Consider the following 19,457-nt stretch of genomic DNA (forward strand, 5'->3'; position numbering starts at 1 on the left):
AGTCCTGTCATGGATCCTCTAGAATGTACACAGGGTGGATTAGTGGGGAAAAAAAAACACCACAGGAATGAGCAATCAAACAGCATTCAGCTTGTTGTGAAGGCAATAGCTTCACACACACCAGTGCATTCAAGAAAGCCAGAGAGTCTTTCTCGTCTCATGGCTTCATCAAATATTTGCTCTTGTGAAGAGCTAGGGCACAGAAGGGATGATAGGATAACTTTATAGAAAAGTCTTCTTGGATTTTTTTGGTTTTGTTCTGGCTTTCCTGTCAGATTGATACTGTAGACATGTGTAATGCCAGCAGCATAGCAGATAGTTTGAAAGGTCATTTCCTTGCATGCTATCTTTGTCCTGTGCTCCTACAGGCATTCTTTGTAAGCTGTTGATTTTTCATGGGTTTTCCAGGTTAGCCTCAAGACCAAGCTCAGGGCTTGCATATTTCTGCAGTTTTTCAGGCAACAAGGAGAAAGTTTCCACCTCCTTTGCTTTTCAAAGCAGTGTGGCTAAAGCAGACGGATTGGGGTTGTGTCTCCTGACACCCAGTAAGCCCAATACATCTTCAAGCAGATCAGGCTAAGAGAGATGAAAGGAGAAAGTACAGTAATAATGCAGATACCAAACACAAAACACTCTTCAGTAGCTTATCCATATTCTAGCCTCATTTTTTCACCCCCCTTCAGGAATAAACAAGTCTTTCAGCAGCAACAGAAAAAAGGCTCACTAATAACAGAAACCTTGCCTCTGAATTGGCGGATGAGCTTCTTCTCTTAGTTTTACGAAGAGAAGCTCTGATCTGCTTCTGAGGAGTTAACTTTCTCCTCCTGAGCCTTTTTATCGGTGCTATTTCAGTAAGGCTGAGCAGGGTGGTGGAATCATTTGCAGAGAAGTATCCCTGGCAAAGAAGAGCTTTCTTCCGTATAAACTCAGATTGACATTTTAAAAGGTCACTCTCTATTTGGGTGACATTTCAATCCTCCACTCATTGTAGTAGACTAAATAAAAAGATGTAAACTGGGAAACATGGAGTCTGTATATATATATATATACATATATATATATAAATGAAGATGAAAATCCAGTCCAGCAAAAACTCCTGTGAGGTACTATTCCTTACCTCCTATTTGCAAATAACTAGGAGCTTGCATACAATGCTACCACATTTCAAACAGGGGACAGTAAGTTCCTATCCCCTAAGCACCAAATGCATCTCCAAAGTGCTCTGCAGGGAGAGGAACTTTTATTTATACAAGAACCACCACATTTAACTTTGCTGCCACATACAGGGCCAATAAGTTGTTGTTAGCAGCATTTCTCACACAAAGCTCTTCTGTTCTGCTAATGTCAGCTATTGTTAAAATGGCTCAAGAGAAACATGAAATTCAGCTCAGTCAGATTTACAGCTTTAATCTGTAAGCATGCCGGAACTTCATGGTTTCAATCTGGACATGCAGATTGGTACCCACAACTCTCAAAGCCACAAGCTCAACAAGTCTAATGCAAGCAAAGACATGGGCTACTTGCTTTTGCTGCCTTCTCTGTCAAGGGGCCAGAAGGATACATCACAGCTTTAGAAAGCTGCCAGCTCTTCACATAGGTTCAAAGAAAACAGTCCAGAAACAGAAGGGCAGGGCTTCAGACTGCTTAAACCTGAAGGCTGCAGGACAGAATGGGGTGTATTGAATGCCAGGATACCTTTTTGATATCCTCTTATAGGATAAAGGCACGTTTTGTTCTCGTCACCAAACTGACATGAAAGAGCATATTGTCCTTCAAACAGTATAAGCACTGATGCTGTTTCCTAGAGGTGCTTGAGTGTATTCATGCAGTGCTCTGATATCTAACAAGAGGCAAGCCTACCTGAAGATTTACCCACAGTGATGCCTCTCTTGACAGCTCTTCCCCACCTGGACCTCTAGAAGCCCATCTTAGCTGAGGATGTTCCTCAGTCTCTCTCTTTTAACAGTACTTAGAAACCTTTTGTCCTTGAAGGGCTCAGGAGTAATTCTTGAGCATCTTCCTTTGTATTCCTCCACTTGAACAGAATTAAAGGCTAGTTCGGGAGAGTAACTCAAATCCAAGCACTTTCAAATCCTCAGCATTTAGAACTGTCTGTGCTCAGAGATGATGTCAAACATTTGTAGCTTATTTTCGAATGGAATTTATCTGGATTTTAATTTCCATCTGTTGTTTCTTGTCACACCTTTATCTGCTGGTTTAAAGGGCTCCTGCACAGCACAGCGTTTTCTGTCTGTATAAGTAGGCATCCATTCTCAAAGCAAAATGTGTATTCTTGAATCTTTCCCCTTTGTTACTTGCAAGGTAACCCAAATGCACAGCACACTTAACAAGAGGGCAAGACTTAAGTTTCAACCTGGTTTGCTGTAAAGCATTAAAGAAAGGATTTTTGTTTTCATCTTCTTGTTTTTAATGAGATAGGCATGGCATTTCTAGGAAATGGTTAAGCTAATACTTGAGGATAAATTCCTGAAAAAAGTGAAGAAAAAAGCACCTTCTCAAACACTGTAATTGCTGTATTAACCACAGTAAAATTACTAGGCTCCTCCACATGATTTTTCCTTTTAATACCTTTTCAAGAATGTGTCTGCTTTTTACCTCTGCAACACACAGAGAACATAAGGAGCTGCCCATATTGGCTGTTAAGCACATAAGAAATAATTACCAAAATAATTACCAAAGATAATTTTGATTTAGCCATGTTACAATTGGATCACAGCGCTTTGGTCTGTGTACCACTAAAATGATTTTAAGCCTTGACTAGAATTATCCCTCAGTTTTCTGCCCATGGCCAAGCACCTAAATCTGTATTTAAGCACCTGCAATCTACCCTAGTCTGGTTTTCAGAGCACAGAGCATGTACCGTTCTCTCTGCTACTCAAGGAAGCTACACAGCCTCCGTTTCTCTGAAAATTATACTTCTCATTTGGGTGATTAAACCTGCAGACTTCAGTGTCATTTTTTTGTTGTGAGCAGCCCTTCTTCACACAGGTAAAATGGTGCTGTTTCTTTCAGGAAACCTGATGATTTACATGCAACATAATGGGTGGCATGGGATGCGCCTACAAATAGAGACCATATTTCCCTCCATACCTCCAGGATCCCGTGTGCCAAAGCTGTACACAGAAGGGGACAAAGCAAAGTTCTCAAAGTGGACATTAAAAGTGCTAGTATGGATGTTTGCAAATGCCAACGTGAAACTTGCTTTTCCTGTAGACCCATGAGGACTACTCACACCTTGACACAGTGCCAGTCCACTACCTTTGAGGACAGAGTTCCTGAACTGACTGTATTTAATAGGAAGCCAAAGTAATATGGGACCTGGAAAATATATGGTCTACTGGACACGAGCAAACCAAACTTTCTGGAAACAAACAGAAAGATGCTTTTATCCACTATACAAACCATTCATTAATGATTGCTACTGCTTTTTATGCCTCAGGAGCACACATAATACCCAGACATTCATACTGTTCATTTCTTTCTATTTGCCTTACATTCCAGAGTAAATCAGATCAACTCATAGGGCCCTCATCCAGCCAAAATTGCGCTCCCTTGTTGGTCAAAGCACTCCATCAATACACGTATAAGTGCATAAGTGAAGAGAATCCTGGCATTACTGGAAAGATACAAGATGATAAGACCCAAGGGAGGAAGATCACGAGGACAGCGCTGGTCCTTGGGATGCCTACTGTGAGCTGCCCCAAAACTGCCAGCTCTTACATTGCTTACCAAATCAGCCACATGAATGGATGGCAGAACTCTTACTGCTCACGCTGTCATTAGGGCATAGCCCAAAGCAATTGGAAACTGGCCCAGTGGATGTAAAATATTGAATGAAAAAAGATGGGTCTGTTACAGTACGGTTACTCCCAAGTGGTACATCTTCATTAAAGTTTTTAATAAAATAGCATCTGGAGTGTTACCCATATTGCAGCAAAGCTTCTCTTCTAACACAGGCTGAATAGTCTTATATGTTAAAGAATCATGAATCCACTATCCTCCAGTCCATGCTCTCTACAGTAAGAGATTCTCTTGTGTAAGCAGCCTTGCTTGCTGTTGCTGTTTTACTTCCACACAGACGTGCACTCAGTTCCCCACACTGCTGGCATTTCAGCTCTGACTCAGGGTCTCTTTGCAGCAGGCAGCTGAATGCCACACTCTGTCTTCAAGGTTTTCTTGACACTTGTGAGTCATTTGTCCTTCCCTGACCTTCATGAGGAAATCCGGCTGGCCAAGCTGTGCTAGCAAAGCTGCCAGCCTCCAGAAGGGAAAAGCTGCATGCATTCAAGAGACAATCTTGCATCTCGTTGTGAAATCTCTGCTAGAATCAGCATTTCCCACCTCAAAGAAAGCAATCCAGGAATAGATCTCATGTCATTAACATCTTATCCTTTTCTACCCCTCAGTGGTTTTGTGATCAGAATTTTAACCCTTAGCTCATTTTTCTCTCTTCCCACCTTTTCTTCTACATCTCAAAAACTTTCACAAGAGAGGAGGAATATCTCAGACCAGCTCACATCATGGTTTTGTCACCATCCGCTCAGGACTTGCCAGCCCCCTGCCCTAGCACAGGCTTAAATCCCAGAGACTTCCACTGAGTCAAGTTTTCAGCAGGCACTTGCAGAGTTTTCTTCATCATGCACAACTTTTTGCAAAGCTGCCTGTTGCTGAGGTCTCGACACGACACTGAGCTCCATCAGTGTTACAGCTGTGAGGGAAATCCAGTCAGGTTATCCCGGGTGCTTTCTCGTGACATCTTACTACAAATGAGGGAAGAAGAAAGGACACCAGGTTCATTCCTGCTTCTTTAATTAGTAACAGAACAAAAATGTTTGGACTTTTAATGATGGTATTACACAGAAAATATTGGCATGACGTATCAGATGGTTTATGTCCATGTCGTCCCATTTTATTTCCATGTAAAAATATACATCTGGTACGTAAGATTTAAAAAAATAGATTTTCACAATAAAATAAGTGCTTTGAGCACTAAAAATCCACTTGCAAACTTGAGTGCTGTCTTAAATATTTACATTTTCTACCCACACCCCCCTTTCCCCTGGAATGGGCAAACCTCTCTTTATACATATCAACTGTATCTTCTATATAAAACTTTCCCAGAAAAAGGCAAAGAAACACAAACATAACAACACTGTGGCTCAGACAATTCAACTTCCCCAGAATAATAATAATAATTAAAAAAAAATCCAACTGTTGTCAAAAGAACAATGTCTGTGCTGCAGTCGAGTAATGGAAAGACAATGATTTCTACAACCAGCATCTGCTTTTTAGAGCCAGGACAACATATCAGGAATCGTCACTTGTTTTCTGGCACGTTTCTTTCCCTCACGTTGGATCGCAATTTCTGAGTATGGAAAATACTCAGGTAGACTGCTGATCACTCTGAAAAGTGGCCCAGTTCACCTCCATTTGTCACGGGGCTACTTTGCCATTAGTCCAAGTGATATTGGATGCATCTTAGGACATCCTGAAGTCCCTTCTTCCAAGGGTGAAAAATTACTGGGGGAGGGAAAAGAAAAGTCCCTTTGGTAAAGCACGAATGAGGGCAGAAGGAGAGACATTCATAGCTCATGGTTAAAAAAGGGACATTGGCAACTAACCCCGTGGAGTCAGTTGGGATCAAATGTCACCAGCTTTACGGAGCTGATCTCACATGTTATCATAGTTCAATGCATGTGAGAAAGGCAATGGGCATGACTCAGTAGTCAAGGTCACACCTGCTTACAGGGCAGGTGTCGCTAACAAAACATTTGGAAATTGATGCATCCGAAGACAAAGAAGAAAAAGGCTCTTCTGCAGTTTTCATAGTTCAGTTGAAATGCCCAGAGCAAGTCCTTGGGAAGACATCTCCCACTGCAGGGTTCTTGTCCCATCGAATGCTGAATGATCTTGCTGAGTATGCCTGCTGAAATCGCTTCAGTGGCAAATTCGTTCTGTCATTTCTTTCTGCATTGAAGGGAAGGAAAAAAAAAAAAGAACCAGTCAGTGCAAAACACAGGTTTTGGTGAAGTGATGTGCAAAGCAGTTTGATAGGTATCCAAAAATAATCCAAGGAGGTGGCTGTATGGAGTTCAGAGAGTGTTCTTGTTTCCCATGGTGGCCCTTTTGGGAACCTCTCTGCCCCAGCAGTTCCTTCCTGGCATGCTCCTTGGTCTCAGTGTCAAGAGGTTAGTTTTAGTGTTGAGAGCAATCCAAAGAAAGGGCTGAAATGTTTGAGCTGCGTGTCCTGACTCAGCAAGGAGCAGACAGAGAAGTGGTGCTGCTCCCAGAGCCTGGGGATGCAAGGTACTCCCCAGAAGTGCTGTCTGTCCTGCAGGTGGTGACAACAGCTCACTGAAGGGGCCTGTGGTTCTGGCAAGGGATCCCATGGCTGCACTGTAATGCAAATGAGTGCTAATAGCAAAAGGCCACAGAAAACCTGTTGGCAACTCACATTTCTGGCCTTCAGTGCTGTTAGCTTGATGTCATTCTCCTGGGGTCTCCTCCTGCTTTGTGATATCCCTAATATATAAGCAAGCCTCTTCAGTTTGAGCAGCTCTTCCAGTAGCCACTCAGGGTCAAATATTCATAGCCAGAATTCCCTCCTCTCACTGTCATTTCCCAAATGCTTCATCTACAAAACCTAGTCCTGAGCTACCAGTGCTGAACATCAGGAGGGACAAGATGACAAGAGTAAGCTCTGTGTAAGCTAACAGGCTGCTTTTCTTTGCCAATCAGATTTTGGGACTGCTGGCAGTGCCAAGGTGCAGCCTTCCTGAGGTAACAGGTCAGAAGGACCACTTTCTGTCTTTGAAAACTGTTTGCCATCTTCAGGACCTTGTCCCAGTTCCCCAGCCCAGCACTGCACTCAGCCCTCTCTGGTTGCAGGTCACTCTCCTGCACACATACAGCACATCATTGCTGAGTGGAAGGAGGTCTCACGGGTGCTTGAGGCTGCTGTATGATGTGGATTCCAAGCAGTGGATATCAAGCAATGGGCACACCAGGAAACAAGATGTACAAAACCAGAGGCAAGTGTGCCTCATTTCCTTGTAATTTAACCCTAGTTGCATCACACAGGAAAATCCGTTCGTCTCAGAATCATCCAGAACCATAAATCGTCTCACATTGCATGAGTGTTACTGGCACTGACAGCCTTTTTAGCAATGTCAGCCTCTGCTTTGGCTATTAGCTGCTAATTATTTACATTAACAAGCATCGGTCAAAGGAGATGACACGATTAGGGGCCACACATCAATGTTAAAGTTTATTGTGAGGAATGGTTATGAGGAATAATAGAGGACACAGTGATGCTGAACTGCCATTTTCTGTGGCTGAAGGCCATTGTGATAACATAGGTCACAGTCACACTATATGAAGTAATTAATTAATTAATCTGCTGTTGTCATTCAGGTGTCCCCTGGTTGGATCATCATCCCAGCCTCCCAGATTGCAATCAGAGCAGAGGAGGCAGCAAACTGACCGAGAAAAAAGAAAGCAGGAAAGGAGTTAAAGCATTTAGCACTCAGGGTTAGGTGCATCCGTGGTACTTATAAACAGGCAGCTCATGTTGTGACTTCTCTCAGCTCTTTGTCTTTGAACTCTCCCACGCTGCATTTGGCCCTTTCTGCAGCCCATCCCTTTGCACAGCATACTAATTACTGGGTTCCCTATTTCTCTTCCCAACACAACAGGTTTCCATAGGCCAGATTACACTCAACATGGCCTGTGACACACTTGCTTTTCTTACAAAACTGCATATTTTCTAGTTTATATGCCAGGACTGCATATCTCCTCCCCTTACTTCCCCCCTCCGTGCTATGTCCAAGGTCTCTCACTTTCTGCTTGGCTAATTCCTTTAATTGCTTCCCAAGGGAGGCTGCAGTGCAACTCCTGCTAGACCCACATTAGCTGTCTGGAGCTGTATGTCCTGCACAGGGCAGAGTCTGACCCTGCCTGAATTTACCAGAGCTGTGTTCAACCCACTTTGGCATCCTTACCAAAGGCTCCAGCTCCCGATGGTCAACAAGGCTGAACTCCCTGATGAAGTAGTAAAAGTGCTTGTAGCAGGTGTTGACATGAGCCTCAGCACCCATGTTGATGATGCTGTCAAAGTGGTGGATGTAGACATGGACAAAGACACGGAAGAGGCGGGTGAGGATCTTAGTGCAAACTTGCTGGAACTGCTTAGGGAAGGGAACACCTGCAAAGCAGAAGCAAGTTAAAGCCATTAAAACAGGAAGAATAATGCCAGTCTTGAGGCTGTAATGTGATTGCACCTGTACGATGCTCCCTACTGAAATACCCCACCAAGGTGTTCATGCACCAACATATACTTTTGGCTTTGTCTTGTACCAGGACACAATTTATTACTCTCTATTCACATCCTTATCTAGATACATTGTTATGACAGTGAAAATCTCAGAGGTGTAATACAGCCAGTGTCAGGAAACTAAGGAAAATACAGAAAACCTGGCTTTGAAACCCCTGAATATACTTTTTGGAAGGATGAATGTGAACCAAGTGGAATTTGTTTTCCTGAAGGTTCTTTCTCCTCCCTCCAGCAATTCAATGCAAATTTGCATAGAGCAAAATAAAATCCTCCCTTCCCACGGTGCTGCTTGTCTCCTCCCTTGGCTTCTTACTAATGCAGCACTTAACCTCTTAAAAATCTTTCCAAACAATTCCCAGAGCCAGCTCGCACATCTCTTAGCTAAAAAAAATACAGATGGTAATGAGTTTTCCTCAATAAGCACTGAGCTTATTGTCAAAGTACTTGTAACAGAAGATTATCTTCAGTCTGGAGCGATGTCACACTCAGCCTGGTCTCACCTTGCTTTGTGCAGAAGGCACAAGCTTGGGCTGCTCATGCCATGGGTAGATGGCTTGGATTCATCTTGAGGCAGTTGTGCATCTTGGCTCAGCAGCACGCCCACATGGAGAGGGGGCTGAGATTCATGGCCACTGCCCTGCATAACAGTGAGCATCCTGCAGCAGGACAAAACCCATTGGAGTCTTTGACATCATCCTTTAGGATTCTAATAGCTCCTCTTAGGGCTTTCTGCCAAGTACTTCTCCATGCCACTGATGAAGGATCTGCTTCTGCCCTCACCCTTAGCTATGGGGCTTGCTCTGTATGACTGGTTGATAAGGACAGCGAGCAATCTGCTGGGCTTCCCTGCAGCCAGCAAAAACACCATGCTTTATCAAAGGCTTCATTTGAGCTTTCTGCACCGAGAATTTGCTGAGCAACGGAAAGCCCTAATCACCCAGCTGGGGCCTGAAACATGCCATTAGAGTGGCTCCTAAAGACCAGATCTGAAGAACTAGCCATAAAAATATTTCTTTTAATAAAGAAAAACCCATCATGGCAAGTAATTTGTCAGGAGTGCACGTTCCCAGGCCACAGCTGAGGAATGCACACTGTTCTGAACAGCCTGTCCTGAGACCAAGGATGAGCGGCTGCTGCCAGGAGCGCAGCAAGGTGCCAGCAGGCAGGGAGTGATCCACGTGCTCTCTCTAGTTTGTCACTGCCTGATACCTCCTCCTCTCAAAGCAGGCACTGGTCTTGTATGGAGATGGATAGCAGCTACAGGAGCTGCTAAGCCATCTTACTCCTAATGATGAAACGATATCATGAATGATATCACTGGGCTGCCAAGACCTAACAGTACCCTTCTGGACTACCCATTGCTGTGGCTTCAAATGAACCCAGCAGTATCACCCAGCTCCTGGGGCGTGCAGCTGAGCTGCTCTTCCTTGTGTCCATCACAAGGTGTCAGTGTGTGCACGCCCTCTGCAGACGTGGCCCAGCCGCGTTGGTGACTGGCCGCCAACGTAGTAACCAATGGACTCCAGCAGGTCACCTGTTAGCCTACCATGCTGCAACATCACCGCTGCTACGGTCCTCATGGCCCAGTGGAACGCAAGGGACTGGTTGGGGCTCTTTCTCCCCACATCACCTCTCTTGAACACATGAAGCATGTGGCCAGGACCGTCAGGCCCTGCTTTCCCTCCCCATGTTACAGCCACATCTGCTTCTCTTGTGACACTCTGTTCCAGGAACCTGAGGATGTGCTGTGAGCATCTACCATGGGGAAACATGGGTTGGGAGAGAGGTCAATGGCACAGCTAGACCTGTACAATCTAGGAAAGGCAACAAAGTTAGTAAAGGGTCTTGAGTACAACTCTTACGGAGAGCAGCTGGGGGAACTGGGACTGTTCAGACTGCAGAAGACTCCACAACTCCCTGAAAGGAGGTTGTGATGAGATTGGTAGGTCAGCCTTCTTCTCCCACGTAACAGCAATAGGAGGAGAATAATGGTCTTAAGTTGCATCAGGGAAGGTTCAGGTCGGATATTAGGAAAAATTTCCCTCTCAGAAAGAGCAGTGATGCACTGGCACAGCTGCCCAGGGAAGTGGTGGAGTCCATTCCTGGAAGTGTTCAAGGACTGTGGAATCACAAGAATCACAAGAACAAGGACTGTGGAGATGTGGCATTGAGGGTCGTGGTCAGCAGGCATGCTGGGGATGGGTTAACAGTCTGACTAGATTATCTTAGAGGTCTGTTCCTTAATGATTCTATGATTGTAACTCAGATCATCTCCAACTATAACCTCTCCAGAGGGTTCCAGACAAGAGCCAGCCACCCAACCCCTGCCAGATGCATACACCTTCCTCCAGCTGAAATACTTGAAACGTGGTCAGTGGGAATCAACCACATCCTGAGTCCCTTCTCCAACATTTCAGTCTCTTCTATTTTCCATCCTCTGGGTTTTCTGAAGAAAGTCTCTCCCTCACCCTATGCACGTGCAGACCTCAGTCCATGGCCCACCACAGTGAGGAGGCTGCTGGCCCTCCTCTTTCTGCACAGCAGAAATGGTACCAACATGAGCTGAGCAGAGCAGCGATACAAAGCACAGAGCATCACAAGTGCTGGGAGCCAGAGCAAGAGCTATAAATACAGCAGGTTCTATTTCATCAAGGCACTGGTGAGCAATGTGACTCACTGCCCTAGAATGAATTAGCACCTTCAGTTTATCTTGGATGTTTTCCTTGAAACCCAAGGTGTGATTTAATACTTAGAGAAGTCTGTTTTCCACACTCTGTGCCGATCGCTTCAAAACATAAGGAAGTCATGTGGGACTGTGGGGAAAAGGAAATGAAAAGCGTCTGCACTTACGGGAAGGGAATACGAGTGGGCCTTGGATCCTCCTCACCATCTCTCACCCCCAGCCCTCATGCACAAGCCAATTGCATTTTTTCACGATGAAACAGTGCTGTGAAACTATTTTGCTTCTTTACAATTGTATTTTTCCCTTTCCAAAAGCAGTAATTCAATGAGCTGCGTGATGGATTATTGTTGTTAATATTATTTCCAACATCCAGTCTGGTCTCTGGATTGTTCCATGATTCGTCTTTTCCTAAAAATAAGCCCTCAAATGCAATTTGAAATTAATAGTACGATGGCAGCTGCAAGCTGGTGTGGCATTAATTTTGGAACAAAACAGGGAGAAAATAAAAGACAAACTGAGTTAAAAACAGCCAGTTGAGAAAACTGCAGTAATTAGCTGAATTCTGAACATTTTTCACTTGTTATAGAGAGAAAGAATTATGCATCAAGTTTTCTCTGCTTTTATCATTGTTTTGGGAATATGCGTGAACAGCAGAGTCTGAGCATAGAAGAGTTTTCCAAGAACCATCCCAGAGCCTCCTGCAAGTGATGTTCCTTCCAGCCACAGACAGGCTTGGCAGAGAGTACGGGGCGTTTCCAATGCTGGTTTTCATCCAAGCCCCACGTCTGTGCTCATTTAAAAATGGAGAGGTTTCGGCATACGCGTCGGTGCTGACATAGCCCTGCAGACTCCATCCACCACAGTCTCCTCCCCATGTGTTACCAATGGCCGTGACTCTGGGTGCTGGGCATGCTCCCACTGAGACACTGAATGAAACTGAACGTGACTTCTGCCAGCAGGCTCCTGAAGGCACAGCAATTACTGGGGATGGTGCTATTGTACAGTTGGTAATCTGCTCACGAAGAGGTCTACTGACATAGTTTTACCAGCTGCTAAAAAATATGCCTGCAGAATCACTTATTCTTATCCCTCCACGGGAACAATGCTTATTCTGCATGTAGTAGGGTTTTGTTGTTTTTTTCAGCCCAGCTATGTTGGTTGGGAGAGCGGAAATGAGCACTAGAACATGCTAACTGATACGGGTCATCTGGAGGAGCTGGAGATTTATGACAGCCACGCTCCTCCCGTCCAGGAAGCTGTCTCATCATGACCAGCAGACAGACAGTTTTCCTTCCAAAGGATTTGTAAAGTCTTTCAGTGGGATTGAGCCCTGTGGGTGGATTTCCCTGGGGATGAGGAAGATGCCCAATCTCCTCCACCTTTCTGTCTCTGTCTCTGCTCATTTCCAGCTGAGCCTCTGAACCCAGCATGAGAGATTTTCCCACTCTGACCCCAAAAACACCTCTCCCTTGGCTGCCAATAGTACTATGACTGAGTCCCACTGAATCATGCGCTGCTCCAGGTTTTGTGGCTTTAGTGGGACAAGGATGCTGAGGTTAGCCCAGACAGTGTTAGCAAGTTTGGGTCACACATGGCATTTCTAAAAAAAAGTTTGATTTGTCTGTGGTCAGGTGGCCTTAGCTGTGAAATCTTTGTCTTGGGACAGCTGCATTGCAGATGGCAAGGATGGAAATCAGCGGTGTGCCTGGGGCATTGTCCTCAAACCCTGCTACATGGCACCATGAAATGTGAGTCCAGCTAAGTTCCCTTATACAAATGAGAGCCAAGGTAATGGAGCACACCAGCAAGGAGGCTGAAGTCACTCAGGGATGCACAAAGATGCTTGAAGAATGGACTAGTAATGGCTTTGGAAAAGGAAAGATGTGTTTGTGCAACCAGAGCAGCCCCCCTTACTGAAGGGGAGAGGTGATAGCTTTCTTTCACCAGAACCCACTGGCCAGCACCCCAGCTCCAGCCCCTGACCATCACCCCAAAAATACAAGAAAGCAGCTTAGCAGAAAGGGAAGTGTCAATCACTACAGCTCCTGGACAAAGCAGGTAATCAGCAGAGCTCTTAGGATTGTAAAGCTCAGCAATACCAACAGCTGAGGTGCACCAACAGCTTGGAAAACTACACGCGTTACAACAACAGCCTCCTGTAGAATCACAGCACACTCACCTATTCTGGTGGGGAAGATGTCCTCGTTGTTAATGAGCATCTCAATCCAGTCCATCAGCATACACATGTACTGTGGGGCTGACAGCTTGGTTGGCTTCTTGTACTTGCAATCGTCCTGCCACCTGTACTCATACTTGAGCCCACCCGACATGATGGGGCAGCTCTTCTCCGTGCAGTACTCTGACATGGTGCCGTAGATGAGGTTGATGCGGTTGAAGAAGTCCACCACGTGCACAGCTATCCAGTCATTGATGCTCTCGCCAGGAGGCAGCTGTACCACAGCCTTTAGGTCCAGCCCTGATTTGAGGGAGGCCTGAGCCTTCTTGTACAGCTCGAAGCGCTGTGTGCCGGGCTCAAACTTCTTCCGGGGGCGGAAGGTTTTGTCTTTGTTGAAGACTTGCTTCAGACACAATGCCATCATGGGTTGGCCCAGCCAGTGTGAGAGCACCAGGGTTAGCACTGAGGATCTTCAGGGTTGGAGGTATCTGAGAGGAGGAGACAAATTTTGGTCATCTGTACACCTGGACCGAGATGAGATAGCACCGGGATGCTGGGAGCCAGCGTCTTATCTCCAGGGCTTTTGTCCAGAACTACTGCAATGAAGTACAATGAAGTATGATATGAACAGCACTCGCCTACCTGTGGCCTTTCCTTCCTGGCGAAGGGGCTGTGCCTCTTTCCCACAAAAATAGCCCCAGTGCCATAGGGACAACACTGTGACTGCAGCTGGCTTCTGGTTCACACAGCCCCAGCACCCGGATCAATGGGAAAAGGGGGGATTCTTGTTGTCGTTCTGCCTGCGTGTTTGTTCAGAAGAACAAAACCCACAGCCAAAGAAGGAAAACAGCGTCCAAGCACACCAGAGCCAGGATGTGACACAATGCACGGGAGCCAGTGCTGCCAGCGCTCCCCATGGCGCTCCAATTCCACAGCACCCCGGGAACAGGGGATGTGACCTGGGAGTCACCGCTCAGCAGTGCTGAGGTCATCCCTTCCTGAGGCTGCCAGTGCGGACAGGGTCTGCAGCATTTCCTTTTTTTCCTTCCTGAAGCTCCGGTGGAAATCCCGTGCTCTTGGACAGGTTGAAACGTGCACGTGCCCTGTGCCCCTCTGCAACATTAATAAAGGGAGAGCAAGGCCACAGTGAGCTTAACGCCCTGCTGAAATGTGGGGAGGCAAAAGACCCCAGGCAGCCTCCCCCAGGGAGGAGGAGTTAAAGGAAAAAAGAAAAAGGTTCAGAGAAAGGGGAAGTCATTTACCCAAAGTCACGAGTGGGAGGGAACGGCGTCCAAGTGAAGCTTGGATGCATGTTTGTCATTAAAAAGGCATCTCTTAGTCAAAAGCTTGCTGTATGAACTCTGCTTTATGAACTCAGTCCCAAGCCAAAAGCAAATCCTGTTTTATCCAGCAGAGATCAACCAACCACCTTGCTGGAGGAGCCTGGGCTCCCCCCAGAGTCTCTCCAGGACACAGGAGCTGTTCTGTGGGACTTTCCACATGGCAGCAGGGGAGAGCCCTGCTGGGTGCCACCAGAGGCCAGTGGGGACAAACCACAGCCTTCCCCACAAATACAGTGATGCATTGCTACCATCACAGAGCGTGGGAGAACAACTCAGTTATCCCTGCATTACGCTGGACCGATGCTTTGAAACATCAATGAAACATCAATTAAAAAAAAAAAAAAAATCAAAACACAGAGTAAGAACCCTGCTAAACACCTGCCAGATGTTTTCCTACTGTGCATCTGTTAGCTGTTCCCAGGAGTAAGGGAGCAGTACCCAGTGCTGCCCAAATGCAGAGCAGACCCGTCCCCAGGCTCGCTGCAGCTAGGCACAGCTGGATAATGAGAGTGGTTTTGCTCCTGGGATCCCTGCCAGCTTCGCTACTGAATTACTGAGCCATTTAAAGGCCTCGTGAATCCGTACTGGAATCAGGGAGAAAAACGTTCTCCAGAAATTCAATTTAACGCAAAGCCAAGAACACATCCTGGGATTTACAACCAAAAGGAGCAGGCGGAGGCACCGTGCCAGGAACCAGATTCTTTCCTAACCTCTCTCCAAAGCTCCCACTGCACAGGGTCTGATGGGCAGGAAAATCCACTTGAGGCACAGGGAGCTGCAGGAGGCCAGGAGTGGGGCTTTCAGGGTACAGTCCTGCAATAGGAGCGCTGGGCGAGCTGAGGCAGCAGCTCCTGCTGTATGCTGGCATGCCTCCCACTGCCGAGGGGCCTGGGTGGGTGCCCGCAGCTCCCACCTTCCGTTCCCATGTGCAAAATCAAAGCTCCCCCCCAAGCAGCCCTGGCATGGCTGCAGCCCGCTTTGCTGTGCTGCCTTTCCCATAGCGGGGTGGTGCTGGCACCCACAGCCACGCACTAAGGGCTCAGGGAGCCAAGTCTGCACAGGGTTAAACTGTGGGGCTGAGCTGCTGCAGGATGGCAGCAGGCAGGGACATGCGAAATCCTGATTTCCTAGAGGGCTGGCAGGGCTGGGGGAGAAAGGAAACGAACTGGATAGGAGGGAAGTGAGTTCACGGTCAAAGGCAGCTGCTAGTTCCAAATCTGAGGAGGATTTTGTTTCTTTCATTTTAGGGTTTTTGTGTTTTATTTTTTAAAAATCATTTGAAATCCACACAACGCTGCCAAACAAAGGCTTTGTTTTAAATTAAGAACAACACTGAACAGTCTGTTTAGAAACCAGCAAAACAAAAGAGGGGAAAAAAAGCAAAGCAGGGAGAGGAGCTTCCTCTGCCTACCACAATCAGTCCCACCAGTCTGAGCAAAGCCACTGGGTCAGACCTGCCTTTGTGACCCCAGATTGGCTTCAATCTGGAAAGCAGTGAGGAGGAGTGGTTGGGGCAGTGCTAAGCTCTGGGCTACAGCAGAGATAGTGCTACACTCTCTGCCTCAGTTTCCCCAGTTTCAAAAGTAATTTCTCCCTCCTGAAGGACCGCCTGATATTAAGGGCTGCAAAAGCCAAGAGTTGGCTTCAGAGGAGAGAAAGTACTTTGTGAGTGCCCCTAGTGATTATTACTGACCAGGGTCCATGCTAACAAGGAGAAAGGCACTGACACTGTACCTCCAGCTGGCAGTGGGTCCGATGCCCAAACCAGCCCTGGATCCGGCCCGAGACGCTTACACACTTGCACAAACGTCTGCCTTGGAACCACAGGAGCTGTCAGCAAAGTGCTGTGAGCCATGCTGGGGAGTACGAGGACTCGGCTCAGCACCGTGTAGCAAAGCTGTGGTTCAAAGCTGCCCACCCCACACATCCCGCTGTGCTTCCCCAGGTGCTCCCCCAAAGGCTGGACTCCCCCTTGGTGCTGTGGGGGACTGCCTCCTCTGCTCTGCGGGCAGTCCCTCTTGCCACGTCCCTGCATGGCAAGCCTGGCGTCAGGGAAGTGAGCCAGAGCCCTGAGACAGACAGACAGCCTCCAGCTGCCTGCTGGCCAGGAGCTCTGCTGGCTTCTCGCTGCAGAGAAGTCTTTTTTCACAGAACTATTAAGGTTAGAAAAGACCTCTAAGACCATCTAGTTTAATCATCACCACCACGCCCACTAAACCATGTCCTTAAAACTCAGTTTTCAGCTTGTCCTGGAGCAGCTGTGCAAGTGGGGCTTCTCGGTGGTGGCCTTGCAGAAACGCCCCACAGCCCAACCCTGCCTCCCCTGAGCATCCCTCACAATGCAGGTGACACAACTCTGAGATCCAGCCGGGGGCTGACAGCATGTGGTGGCCCAGTCTGGTTTTAGAGGCAGAGAGGTTGGTTTTAAGGGTTTAAATGCAGGAGGAAGATGCTGGGGGCATGGCGTCAGAGCTCTGGTCCGTCTCGCTCTCCTCACGCTTCCTGCTGGAGCCAAGTCCCAGCTGGGCTGGCCATGAGAAACAGGGGTTCTTGGCAGCTGATCCCAAATATAACCCAAACGATAAAACATTCCAGGAAACAAGCCAAAATGAGATGCTGGGAGAGGGATCGAGGGCCAGCACGCCAGACAGTGGGTCTGCAGAGTCCCACCAGCCCCAACACAAAGTTAATCCGTGTGGTTCTGATATACTCTAGGAAAGCCCCCAGCATCTATTTCTAGAGGGACCAACTCCCAAAGGAGCCTCAGTTCCCTATGCTGTTGCTTCTCCCAGCTCTGCTGACACTCAGAAATCCCCACCTCATGCAAAGCAGACCCAGCACAATTTCACTAAGAGGACACACAGCCCTCTCATCCAATCCCCCCCCCATGTCCCAAACCACAGCCAATCAAAGTCTCATCTCTCCAGTGGTGGGACACCCGGCACACTTTGGGGGTGATGCTGTTTGGGGTACCTTGTTCTTGGTGCTGCTGCCAACAGGGACTTGCTTGTAGCCAAGGTAAGTCCTGAGGGTGATCGTTCCATCATCAGAGCCGCAATCCCAAGTGCCGAAACTCCCGAAAGACGATTGGAAGGACACGAGCCAGCTGCTGGAAGTGCATCCCCACAGCTTTCTCTACCCAAAACTTCCTGCCCTCCACTGGACAATGGCAAAGCCACCTCCAGGATTGCCACCAGCCCTGGGATGATAGTTGACCAGCCAAAACCCTGGGCTCCCTGCTCACTTCCAGCTATCTACGCTAACCCACAGCTGCAAACCGGGATCCCTCAGCATTTACATGCTCGCAGACAAACTGGGACACCCACAGAACAGGGAAGAGCTCCTGCAAGCACCCATTTTGCTTCTCTTGGGTTTGCCCAACCTGCACTAAAAGCACCCCAGGAGCATCCTTAGGAATGCAGGAAACACAGCACCAGCTGGGACACCGATGCTACTCCTTTTTCCAGTCCCAGCACTCACCTCATCCTCAGCACGCCTGGCTGCCAGCACACAATCCCGCTGCACTTTCTGCACTTACTGAGGGGAAAAAAAAAAAGAAAGAAAAAAAAATTCAAAATAAAAGCCCAGAATCTGGCAGGACGCCCTGCAGCACAGAGAGCAGCCGCACGCTGACTGAGGTTTTGGTTGCAGAAAGGGGGGGCTGAGGGTTTTTCTCCTGCCAGTGATGTCACATCCTGACCCTGCCGGAGCCACAGCTGTCCCTGGGACACGCCGGCAGGCTGCCCTCCTGCAGCCAGGCACACGCTGGTATGTGCACGATCGTGTGAACATCTCTCCCCACTTGGCACATTGCAGGGTTGAGTGCCAAGATGGGCTGGATGCCTTCCAAAGGGGAAAAAAAAAAATAATGAGAGAGAGAGAAAGAAAGAGAAAGGAAAAATGAAAATGCCCATTTCCAGAGAGTCCACAGAGAAAACTAACTTCGGTTGGGCTATGAAGCACATCATTGGCATGGGGCTGCAGCACCCCTTCCCTGCAGTTGGGTTCTCAATCACAGATCTGACTTGGAGTCACGAGGATCAGAGCCAGCCTTTAAAGAGCAAGTCACATGCAGACATCCCTGGTCACCAGCAGGATGAGGCTAAGGGCAGCTTGGGGCTGAGTGGCAGCTGGGGACACAGCAAGGATGTGTAGGGTTCACCTGTGGTTGTGATTCAGTCTAGCTAGGGGCATAGAACTGGCATCCATTGCAGCATGAGTTTGTGTAGAAAAGGTGACATTTGGAGGTGAAACAAGAGGTTACGACTGTAAGTTGCACCAGAGAAGGTTAAGGTTGTGTGTTAGGAACAATTTCTTCTACACTGGTACAGGCTGCCCAGGAAGGTGGTGGGGTCACCATGGGAATGTGGCACTGAAGGACATGGTCAGTGGGCACGATGGCGTGGGCTGGGGTTGGACTGAGTGATCTTAAATGTCTCTTCCATCCTCAGTGATTCTACGATTCCTCCCCAAGGACACAGTGGGCACCAGAGTCCATGCTTATCCCCGAGTGATACAGAGAACCATAACACAGAACATCCCAGGAGCTTGTGACTGAGAGGCTGGACATCATGTCTGCAGAGTAGATAAAGCTCCCAGGGCTTTGCGATGGACAGCACAGATCCCACAGGGAACCCACAACCATGATTAACATCCAAGCGAAACAGAGACAGAGCCAAAACACTGGTAGGCAGGCAGCAGCCAAAGGAGAGGGGCCAGGGGCAAAGCCCATCTTTCTGAAGGGGCATTTGTCTGCTGCAGAGGAAGGAAGAGGGCGGCCTGGCCCAGCTCACACAGGCAGGTGCACTGCTGAATTTATCAGGGGGAAGGAAGTGGGGAAGGAAGTGGGCCCGGAGCGCTGGTGGCTCCAGGAGGCCCACAGGAGGCCGTGGGAAGAGGCCG

General features: G+C 47.7%; 1 protein-coding gene across 5 annotated transcripts; it reads right to left on the reverse strand.

The window, feature by feature from the left end:
• Nucleotides 1–4,825: 4,825 nt before the first annotated feature.
• On the reverse strand, nt 4,826–18,387 carry MOB3C (MOB kinase activator 3C). Of its 5 annotated transcripts, none has more exons than XM_042874068.1 (5): nt 18,036–18,386; nt 17,529–17,661; nt 13,216–13,700; nt 8,022–8,224; nt 4,826–5,988 (listed from the first exon to the last, which is right to left on the reverse strand). In XM_042874068.1, exons 3-5 carry the CDS (start codon nt 13,634–13,636, stop codon nt 5,959–5,961), a joined length of 654 nt encoding a protein of 217 aa, XP_042730002.1. In that variant the 5' UTR covers nt 13,637–13,700; nt 17,529–17,661; nt 18,036–18,386; the 3' UTR covers nt 4,826–5,958. The 5 variants fall into 5 exon arrangements, with proteins under 5 accessions (XP_042730002.1, XP_042730003.1, XP_042730004.1 ...); XM_042874069.1 differs by having other exon boundaries at nt 17,529–17,664; XM_042874070.1 differs by lacking the exon at nt 17,529–17,661 and having other exon boundaries at nt 18,036–18,387.
• Between the last annotated feature and the right edge of the window lie 1,070 nt (nt 18,388–19,457).

Source organism: Lagopus leucura, unplaced genomic scaffold, assembly GCF_019238085.1.
Source record: "Lagopus leucura isolate 7727_CA_CO unplaced genomic scaffold, USGS_WTPT01 Super-Scaffold_100009, whole genome shotgun sequence".
Classification (NCBI taxonomy): domain Eukaryota; kingdom Metazoa; phylum Chordata; class Aves; order Galliformes; family Phasianidae; genus Lagopus; species Lagopus leucura.

What these genes read in the sequence shown, in the direction of transcription:
- MOB3C (XM_042874070.1), bottom strand. Translation starts at nt 13,636, where the DNA reads ATGATGGCATTGTGTCTGAAGCAAGTCTTCAACAAAGACAAAACCTTC. An exon ending in CATCTTCCCCACCAGAATAG is followed by an intron (nt 8,225 to 13,215) that starts GTGAGTGTGCTG and finishes TCTGCTTTGCAG; the next exon opens with GTGTTCCCTTCCCTAAGCAG. An exon ending in ATCGGGAGCTGGAGCCTTTG is followed by an intron (nt 5,989 to 8,021) that starts GTAAGGATGCCA and finishes CCTTCAATGCAG; the next exon opens with AAAGAAATGACAGAACGAAT.